The sequence below is a fragment of the Scatophagus argus genome, chromosome 8, assembly GCF_020382885.2.
Source record: "Scatophagus argus isolate fScaArg1 chromosome 8, fScaArg1.pri, whole genome shotgun sequence".
NCBI classification, from domain to species: Eukaryota; Metazoa; Chordata; class Actinopteri; family Scatophagidae; genus Scatophagus; species Scatophagus argus.
The window spans coordinates 15861039-15870856 of record NC_058500.1 but is presented as its reverse complement, the minus strand read 5'-3'; the positions used below and the strand labels follow the sequence as shown (position 1 = coordinate 15870856).

The following is a 9818-nucleotide window of genomic DNA, read 5'->3' as shown; positions in this document are numbered from 1 at the left end:
TGTGTAATGCTTGGCCAGCCTGGAACACACATGTAGTGAACCCTGGAATAGCCGCTGTGTAAACAACAGGGCACAAGGTTACTATTTAATTCCGAACTGCTGCTATTGTATATTTGGCTCAAAAATGAGAAAGGGAATATGTGGAAACCCAAGTGTTTCCATATTTTACTGCCTCTCATCACATGAAAATGAATCTGAATGCCAAAAAAACAAACATTTTGTTGTATAATTCAGTATTAATAACACTGTTCGTGAAATGATTTTAAAAGTGATTCTTTGTTTTGATATAATGAATAAATGTATCAGAATTGTATATAATATGTAGGATTTCACTGCAATCACTGGGTTCATTTTATGTCAGCGTGTTTTCAGATGACCCTGAGGTTTGCTTAAAGGTTTACAATCTACTTTGATTTGCGGGAGGAAAATGCAATGTTCATGCTTCAGTGACATAATGCAGCTCTCTGTTGATGATGCATAGACATTAGAAATCTTATCTTTAATTCTATCTGCATATGGTGAATTGTTGAAGAGGTTCTGAACATTAAGTATGAGATAAGCAAAAACATTGCATTAAAAAGGTTTTTAGCAAAAGCCCTCACCATCATTCTGTCCTGTATCATTATGACAGTGTTACAAAGTGGATTCCAAAATCATGTAACTCACAAATGTGCAAAATGATGTAAATATATATCCCTCTTTTTTTTAGATTCAAATAAAGATGAGTCATTATTCAAAACCAATGAAAATCCCCTCCGACTTTTACTGCTTTCATCAAACATTTCCATATTGGTTTGTAAATGCCTAGAAGTATAGAACTACAAACTACATTTCCTGTTATTTTTTCATTATCTTACCTACAATACCAGTACACAAGGCTAAATGAAATCATAAGCTCTGTACTTCATTTTTTTTATTTATTTATTTTGTTCCTACATATACATGCAGTAAATTGGTGAGGGATTAAATCAGACGTCCTGATGGTGCGGATCTCCAAGCAGAGCGTGGGTGGGGCAGGTACAGTCAGTGACTAGTCAGAACCAGGATGTGGTTCTGCCCGCGCACTCTGTACCAGCTGCAGCAGGCCCTGGATGGGATCTGTCAGGTCATGGTTTGGTATCAGCTGGCTGGCCTGCAGAGCCGTGCTGCAAAATCCCAGTGCCTGGCAAACAAACAAAACGGAAACAAACAGCAGCTGCAGCTGTTAGACTCTCTGGGGAGAGCAAAGCTGACTTATATAATAATATCATGGAATTGGGCTGCAACCCAGTCAGCTCAACTTATCCCGCTTCACCCTTCTGACAACCTGATCTGCTAGGGTGCCCTTTATAATTTATAACTGAGAGAAAATAAGTATATAAAAGCAGCGTTTACAAAACCACGCATGCTTTGATGGAAATATGCCAACCTCAATGTGGCATTCATTGAGGTTTGTGTTCTGACATTCATGAAATTCCTTCAGTTTTTCTGGATTTGTAAACAGCTGGGAATATGCATTGCATGTGTATTACTCAAGTGTTCAGTGTAATATCCACCCACAGGTCTCTCAGCAGTAGCCTGAGAGTTGACACACTAAGCTATGGGGTGTTTCTTTTATCCTTGCAACAACAACTTGCAAGGATAACACTGATAAAACATGAATTTAACCCACAAAGTAACATGCTAATGATAACCACTGTATGTTCTTACAAATATGTACTTTTTAAAAGCAGGAAGATGGCAGAAGTCAAACTACAACCACAATTACCATCATGCACTATGACATCAAAAGAGGGAAAGTGATCATTACAACTCCATGACCAGTTATTTTAGCTTAGTAGTTCAATAAATATAAGGGAAAAGAAGCAGTTGGACATAACAGTACAGTTGTGGCTGGGTGGCACCATTTGAGCAAAACATCCTTCAAAACAAGGTACCCTGATGTGTCAGGAAGCATCCAGTTCTTCACAGTGAAGAAGTCTGAACTACTGTGTACTGTGTGTAACTACTTGTGCTTTGCCATAGGTTTAAAGTCTGGTAGCCTACTTTCTGGTATAACGAGACAACTACCTGTATAGTCAGTGGAACAAACACATTCACAACACCACTGATGCCTCATCACCTCAGCTGGCATGACACATGAGAGAATGGCTCATTCATCCAACATCTCAAGAGGTGACAGTTTACGCAAACAAATAGCCTCCAGTCGTATCACAGAGAGACTGGAAACCAAAGTGTTGAGATCATTGCATCAACTAGAGATTAGAGGTAATCCCATTTTGAGACGAGGGCAATGAGGAAATGTGTCACTGTGTCAAACTGCATCTGCCTGTTCACCTCACCTTCTGGGAGTCTCCTCGCAGGAACCACAGCATTGCCAGGCAGTGGGCCAGCAGGGCAATCTGAGCTGAGTCTTTTTTGGGGTTGTTCTGCTCAAACTCCAACATGGTTCTTAACATTTCATCCACTTCAACTCGCTGGGCTTCATCTGATTGAAAGTTGTGGACAGAGACAAATGTGCAAATGTGTTTTAGCTTGAACAGGATATTACCATGGGCATAAATACACTATACACATGAACATTTTGAGAAAAAACTATGGACGCATTGTAAAAAATTAGGTCTGTCTATAGTTTCTGTATATTTCTGTAAGGATTCTTCCTTTGAAAAACCTACTTTTCCACAGGAAACATCCGAGAAAGCCTGAGAAACTGTATTGCAGCTAACAGGCTTAACGTCATATGTAGGCCAGCAGCTGCGATACAGGGTAGTGGTGCGGATGCTGCACAGCCAGAGATGTGTCAGCATGGTCTCTAGTCAGCCCTAAGCATGGTAGTGTAAATCTGGGGTTTAGCTCACGGATTGCACAGCAAGACAGCTCGGCTAAATATAGTACTGTTGACCTTATTTCTTTGGTGATACGCTAGTGGATCTCTCCACTGTGAGTGTGTGTTTAGTGATTCTGCGCCATGCTAGTACAGTAGAAGAGGATAGTTGGACAAAACCCAAATGACTGGTTTTATATTGTGGGTTTTTATGATGCATATTTGACATGAAAAGACGTACCATAAGAGGGCTCCGACGCCATGTCAGGATCCTGAACATGTTGGATGTGGGTCTCAGTGAGTTTGGTAAGATGACAGTGCCAAATGCGTGCCACCTACAACATGAGCAACAGGGGATGAAACGCAATCAAAAATAGATTTGGTCAAATTGCCATGTCATAATCACATCTATTTTATTCTACCTCAAAGTACAGAGAACAAGCGATGGACATCTTCCCCTGTCTGGCGAACACATTGGCCATGAGAAAGTAGCCTGTGCAGGTGACTGTGCTATCCACACCGTACTCCTCACTGGCAAAGTATATCTGAAAAAGTATAAGAGAAATTAGATTTTAACTTAAATTAGATTTTTATTTATTTATTTATTTTTTGTACAAAGTGCACTCATATATAGTGTGAATTTTCAACGTTGGGTCAATGTCCACGGGTGGGTGGATGAGGGATGGCCCATGAACCTCACATACTGTTAATCTTACTCAAGTTTAAAACTATTTACAAACAAAGTGCAGAAACAAATATTCATTTTGCTTCTCACAATATCAGTTAATTATGTACTAATTATGACACAGACATCATTTGCGAAGTTAAACAGAGCTGCCTCCAGGTTTCCAGTCGCTGTGTGGAGGCGGCCCAGACTCCTGTGCAGCCGGTGGTGGACTGCATGACCACATTCGGGGCTCTTCAACACTGCCCACTCTGCCTGGGACAGGAGCTCTGCCACCAGACCAAGATTACCCAAACCTGGAAACACAAGTACAAATACACACACACGGTCATGTATTTAAGATATGGGAAGAAAAAAACAAGACAATTTGAGCTGAGAAACCATTTTATGCTTGCTCCTCACCCATGTTGGCCTCAGCCAGCAGCAGGTAGGCAGGGACCAATTGCACAGAACTGGGGCCATGGACGTCTATGGAGCAACGCAGGGAGGACTGGGCAGCAGGCAGAGCCTCCTGGTGTTTCCCCTCAGACAGCTTGCTCTGAGCCACCAACCTGCAAATCTCAATCAGCTCCACCTAAGAAGGGAACCAATTGGTAGAATACAACTGAAAACAACACAGATCCAGGGTTCCTGTGTGCGTTTGCTGTTTAAATTCTGTGACTTCCCCTCTACAATTGTTAGTCAGTTAATTCTACCATTTTATTGTGTGTCCCAGGTTTGGATTTTACATTTCATATGAACTTAGGAAAGCTAAAACTAAAAACCAGGAAGGTAAAAACTAGACCATTTGAACAAAATAATAAATGGCATGGAGATTGAGATTTACAGAGAATTTGTGTTTTTCTTTGCATTTTCAAAGTCTCACAGACTTAGAGTTCAAACAAGATGTCTACACTATGTTTCATATTCTTTCATATTCTTTCACATAAGTCTCATACATTTGGGCTTATACTGGGACCGGGGAAACTAATTTCGTTCCACTCATGTTCTACGTGTGTGAAATGACAATAAAGCTCCTTGAATCCTTGAATCCTTGAATCCTTACATTCACCCTCACCTTTTTAAGCTGTGTTTCAATGCATTCGTCCTGGTGGAGGCTAAAGAGTGTCGGAGTGCGAATGGGAACAAGCAACTGACAAATTCTCTCATGGATCCCCACCCAGTCAGCCAGCTGGTGCTCTGCATCACTGAGGAATAAAAAGAAAAAAAGGACTGCAATTCTCTTTCTTGCTTGTGGCTTGTGAAACTTGCTTTTTTATGCAAATGGAGCCTCCCCTCAGTGGTTGATGTTGGCTCAGACATCAAGCTGTTGATCAAAAACCTTTTCTCCATGCTATGATCTTAACCGCTGAGCTGCATTTTACACTGTAACTGCAGAACAGTTGTCTTGGTGAGAATGGTTTAAAAGTACAGATCAAATTGACTTCAGATCAGATAGACAGATAATGTGTACCAATAACTGTGAAAGGTTCATTTGCAGTATATATATCAGTTGGATTAAATTGAAGTGTTAACATCTACAAAGCAGAGCTGCTATCCCATTTAGAAAATCGGAGTATACAGAGGGTATGCTAAATTGTATGCTATTACATAACTGGTCTGTAATTTAGTTCCCCTGGCTCAGCTCTCCTGCACACTCCTGTGGAAACTGTCTTGGTTTTCCTTGCATTTTTTTCTACTGAGGAGCATGTGGCTGACTCCAGTGTGTTTGTGTTTCAAACTAAGGGGTCTTGTGAGGACACAGCAGCCATTTGACTCTATTGTCTCTATTGAGCATTCTTTGCATAATAATTCCCAGTCTGCCTGATAATAAACTGTCACCACAAACTGTGGATACTACCCCACCTTAAAAATGTGACATTTGCTCTGATAAAACATTTCACCCTAACTCAACTCTTTACTGGCATTATGTATTAACTATGTTGCTTAAGCTCAAATGGGAACTCTTTTTCCCTCTATCCTTTGTAGCTGAATAATGCGTAGACTGAAATGTTTCATCTAATTCTAGAAGTGTCCTTGACTTGTAGCTCATTTTAAAGCCTGAGGGGGAAGCAAGCACAATAAGTGTCTGTAAGCTCCATTTAAGAGAATGGATTTAGTGGCTCATCCCTTTACATAAATCCTTCCAGGGCGGGATGTCGCCACATGCTCCTCTTCACTCCCCCATACTGTGCTAACGAGGATTCCACCCAGCACCATTTTATGATCTGTAACTGAGTCTCTAGAGATGTCCACCAAAGACAGAGGTAATGGTATCTTACATAAAAAGGCTGATGCCGGACATTTGAAATGATCCAACAGACGCAGGCAACAATTCCCTAACAGTCACATGAATAAAAATAACTGCTGGGGTAATTTCATTTCCAGTTGTTCCTCCACACCCCCGGCCAGCAGACACGGTCACATGAGTGCTCCTCATGTCGACGTGTTGTGATTTCTATTTTGCTCTGGAAAAAAAAACAATATGGCAAACACTGCCACCTAGCGTCCAGACTGCGGACAGGGTTTAAATAGGTGTATACAAAATGAACACAAGGCTGCCATATGGCTTTAAGAAACTTTGCTGTCATAAATATGCAGCCTGGCAGCCATTAACACATCAACGCGGTGAAACAGCTTGCTAGCCAGGATAACTCGATCTTACCAGTAAAAGGTGACCCGACATTGGGTGCATTGCAGGTAGGCTCTTCTTTGACAAAGTTCGCATAGCTTTTCCGTTCCTTTGGGTAAGGCAAGAGGATTTAACTTGGATGTTGTCCCCAGAACTTGAGCCTCCATTATTACAAGAAAGTCCGTTTGAGATGGGTGCACAAGACGACCGGCATTAGCTAGTTTTTCGACATAAAATGAGCTAAACGAAGCTAACAGCAGTTGTTGAGAAACTAAGTTTGCGTTCTCTATGGCAACCACCTCAGCAGATTCCTCTCGGATGGCAAAGCCTTATGTTATAACAGTGTACAACAACAACAACAACAACAACAAGAGAGATGACGCCTTTACACATTTATTGGGTATCAAGTGTTCAATTTATTTTGATCACGAATGAAAACACATTTTAAGGTAACAACAATGGACTGCACATAATCTACACGTGTTGTTTCTTTATGAGAAACAGCTATATTCTATATTTTAACATTTAAGTACTATATATATATATATATATATATATATATATATATGTCCGAGAAGCAATTCAAATATTTAGTAAGGACCACATCACAAAGTAATGCTGCTTTGGCATTTTCAAAACAAAAGCCTCTCACGGGCAGAAGGTGAGCATTATATACTGGATTGATAACACAGCGTAGTCTTATTTTTCCACTGTACATGTATCTACAATTCAAAAACATTATCATATTAACTGGAGCCCGAGCAGAAAAACAATAACACTGTTATACTGTTATTTATAATCATTTAGAAGTCAAGAAAAAAAAAATCCATCCCTGTTATTGACATGATTTTCCTTTTTCTGGTCACTCTTTCTTCCGCAGGTGGATGTATATGACCCCGCTACACAACAACAAGGGGACACACACCCAGGCCAGGATGAAACAGTAGCCAAAATGTCCTGAAGTCAGTTCTCTGGAATCTTGAAGGATTTCCTTATTGTGTAATGCATAGATGAGAGCTCCAGAAAAGGCAGCCAGCCCTAAAAAAAAAGAAAAAAAGGGAAAAAAGTTTTATTTTAGGAGCAGGCTGTGTAGAAAGGTTTGCTTCATTTCATATTCCTATTGATCAATGTCACACTAAAGTGATAGGGGATGGGCAAAACAACATGACAACAATGACACAATATTATTAACTTATCTGTTGAGACTGTGTCAAGGAAATGTTAATATTGGTGAGAGATGCAGAATCTGTGGCAGTGTTTGTGTTACTCATTCAATATAGACTTTCACCAAATAGAGGTGTGCCACTGTGATTTGCCACAAACAGTTGATTTGTAAGCCATCATGCGCCTCAGATATATTCCTTATCCACCATATTACACAAATTTGTACCTATTCAGCCATAACTAGGAGTAAGCTAAAGGCACAGCCACTGTAGTCAGTGATTATACCATTGTGTAAGAGTATGTTTTGGTTTTATTTCAAAAAGTACAAATGTTAGGGGTGCAAAAATGTATCAGGTACAGTATCAGGTTCTTCCCCACCAACAAACTCTTATACTTGAGAACTATAATTCTCTGGTTCTGCTGTACTTGAAGGGTCCTGTCTCTAAACATTTATTACTAATAAAGCAAGTTGGAAATGCGTTTCTTCTCTCAGTGGCTAAGAGTAAACAACACACCTTTCCAATGGCATCATCACACAGAGCAATGTCAGTGGCACATTGTTTCACTCCACCGTTACCTGCGAAGACTTGACACAGCCCTGTGAAGTAGAAGAGTCCACCCTTGGACATGGTGAACAGCTGACCCAGGAACACCAAGAAGGAGACCGCGGAGAAGACCACCGAGAGAACCATCAGGACCTGCACTGCCTGAAGCCACTCTGAGTGCAGAAAACATCCTCACATTAAAAATAATTCTATTTAGCTTTTTATGGGGCTTTATAAATAAAACTGTGGCTTACCAGTTTCTTTGGAGGATGCACACAACCAAGTTCCTGTGAAGTTGTCGAACCTACAGTTGTACCACAGGTCTGAGTTCACCATGTCATCCCATTCCCACCAGGACTGCAAAGAAAGGACAGACATGATACACATGGCTGGATATGTTGCACACTTATGACATAAACAGACATTGTGTCCTAAATATGACTATCACCTTCTCCATGGTTGCAATGAACAGCATTGCCAGTGTGATGAGATGCAGCAGGGTCACAAACATAAGCAGGTACGCCATTTTCAATTACCTGCCGAGAAAAAAAAAAGGCTTAAATTTGGGATTCCCAAGCAACTGCATCCAACTTTACAGTTAGCGGGTAGTTTAACAAGACCGTTGGTTCCAGAATAAAAATCGGGATTTGGGAACTGTTTTGCCTTGAAACATAAAATGGAAAATCTGAGGGGCTCAACAGAGTATAGTCTGTTGTGTAAGACTACGCTTCAAAACGGTGCGCTGAGTTATTTCTGAAGCTTCTCTTTGACTGGTCTGTGTGTTGCCATCACACAACAAACATACAGAGAACCTGGGCGGGCCTGCTGAAATCTAAATGGTTCCAAAATATTTACCCAATTAACCTCTCTGCCCTGTTGAATGGTTGTTTTTTTTTCATTGCACAGGGTAAAAAGTCTGTAATTCAATGCATGTTTGGATTTCATTAAGCTGCTCCACTTGTAAACCGAGAGGAATTTAAAGTCTGAGGAAAAGCCTGTGATTCTACAAGGCTATTTGACTTTGCAGCACCAGTTGTAAAGCACAAGCGAACACGTTGATCCACATTAAGGAGACATGTAGCGAGACAAGAAAGGATGGAAATAAGAGGATGAAATTGTCTGTGTCGATCTTTATCTGTAGAGGTCTGTTTGGGTGGGTGGTGGAGACATGATTGCTGACAAATTATGTCATTACACTAGATCTCATCCATCACATCCATCCATCCATCACATGAAAGTGAAGGGTAAAAAAAATCAGTGAAAATACTTTTGAAAAGCATCACTTTTGTTTACGGAATCAAATCTTAAACGTATGACAGAAAACAGGATATTTGAATACATCTTATTTTGAGGTTGTTCTGAAAGTTACCTCACCATGGCACAAAAAACATGTATAACTTGAGATAGCATGATTTTCACTACCCATTGCTTGTAGAACATTACAGAAGAAATACTACAATGTCATCTTTGTTGTAATGTTAACTGGAAGCAAGGCTTTGAGAATATATATGTTTAAATTCCATGAAAACTAAACGAAATATCTACTCACTGGGTAATGCTTGTTCTTCTGGATAAGATCTCCGGAGCAGCCTAGAAGCAACTTCACCACTCCACAACACTGTGCCCCTCTTGGTGGTCCTCTCATTTCAAGCCTTGCCACACCTCCTTTATTTTTTCAGTCACTGCATCCAAACTTTCCAAGGAGAACGCCCATTTCCTCTGTGCGGAACAGAGCTCCCTTTAGCTCGGCCTCGTAGTCCCTCGGTACAACATCACCATCCAAAAGAGACTCAAATGAGACCCACCCATGGGCAGTGGAGGCACGTAAAACCACATGAAACCACCTCCTCTGTAAACAGTCCACTCGGAGTGCTCTTCTGCACGATGAGTATTTCACCATACCTCTTCCATTCGTGATCTTATTAGAGCAGATTTTAAAAACAAAGACACAACTGCAGCACGGCTGTACCACAGAAAACATGTCGACGGGACACTCCTTGCAAACATGCA

The 9818-nt window shown here is 40.7% G+C and overlaps 2 protein-coding genes across 3 annotated transcripts; both read right to left on the bottom strand.

Annotated features, from left to right (window-relative positions):
* Positions 1–779: 779 nt before the first annotated feature.
* zmynd12 (zinc finger, MYND-type containing 12) lies at positions 780–6414 on the bottom strand. 2 transcript variants are annotated; one of them, XM_046398201.1, is made up of 8 exons: positions 6133–6414; positions 4546–4675; positions 3891–4062; positions 3615–3784; positions 3226–3348; positions 3045–3138; positions 2322–2467; positions 780–1162 (listed from the first exon to the last, which is right to left on the bottom strand). In XM_046398201.1, exons 1-8 carry the CDS (start codon positions 6264–6266, stop codon positions 1031–1033), a joined length of 1101 nt encoding a protein of 366 aa, XP_046254157.1. In that variant the 5' UTR covers positions 6267–6414; the 3' UTR covers positions 780–1030. The 2 variants fall into 2 exon arrangements, with proteins under 2 accessions (XP_046254157.1, XP_046254156.1); XM_046398200.1 differs by lacking the exon at positions 6133–6414 and adding an exon at positions 5750–5907.
* Positions 6415–6497: 83 nt separating this feature from the next.
* On the bottom strand, positions 6498–9768 carry LOC124064020 (epithelial membrane protein 3-like). The gene is made up of 5 exons (XM_046398202.1): positions 9358–9768; positions 8257–8344; positions 8063–8165; positions 7841–7981; positions 6498–7137 (listed from the first exon to the last, which is right to left on the bottom strand). Exons 2-5 carry the CDS (start codon positions 8332–8334, stop codon positions 6962–6964), a joined length of 498 nt encoding a protein of 165 aa, XP_046254158.1. The 5' UTR covers positions 8335–8344; positions 9358–9768; the 3' UTR covers positions 6498–6961.
* Positions 9769–9818: the final 50 nt, after the last annotated feature.

What these genes read in the sequence shown, in the direction of transcription:
- LOC124064020 (XM_046398202.1), bottom strand. Translation starts at nt 8,334, where the DNA reads ATGGCGTACCTGCTTATGTTTGTGACCCTGCTGCATCTCATCACACTG. An exon ending in TCATTGCAACCATGGAGAAG is followed by an intron (nt 8,166 to 8,256) that starts GTGATAGTCATA and finishes CTTTCTTTGCAG; the next exon opens with TCCTGGTGGGAATGGGATGA. An exon ending in TGCATCCTCCAAAGAAACTG is followed by an intron (nt 7,982 to 8,062) that starts GTAAGCCACAGT and finishes TTCTGCACTCAG; the next exon opens with AGTGGCTTCAGGCAGTGCAG.
- zmynd12 (XM_046398200.1), bottom strand. Translation starts at nt 5,907, where the DNA reads ATGAGGAGCACTCATGTGACCGTGTCTGCTGGCCGGGGGTGTGGAGGA. An exon ending in GCTGGCTGAGGCCAACATGG is followed by an intron (nt 3,785 to 3,890) that starts GTGAGGAGCAAG and finishes TTGTGTTTCCAG; the next exon opens with GTTTGGGTAATCTTGGTCTG. An exon ending in CTTGTTCTCTGTACTTTGAG is followed by an intron (nt 3,139 to 3,225) that starts GTAGAATAAAAT and finishes CTCATGTTGTAG; the next exon opens with GTGGCACGCATTTGGCACTG.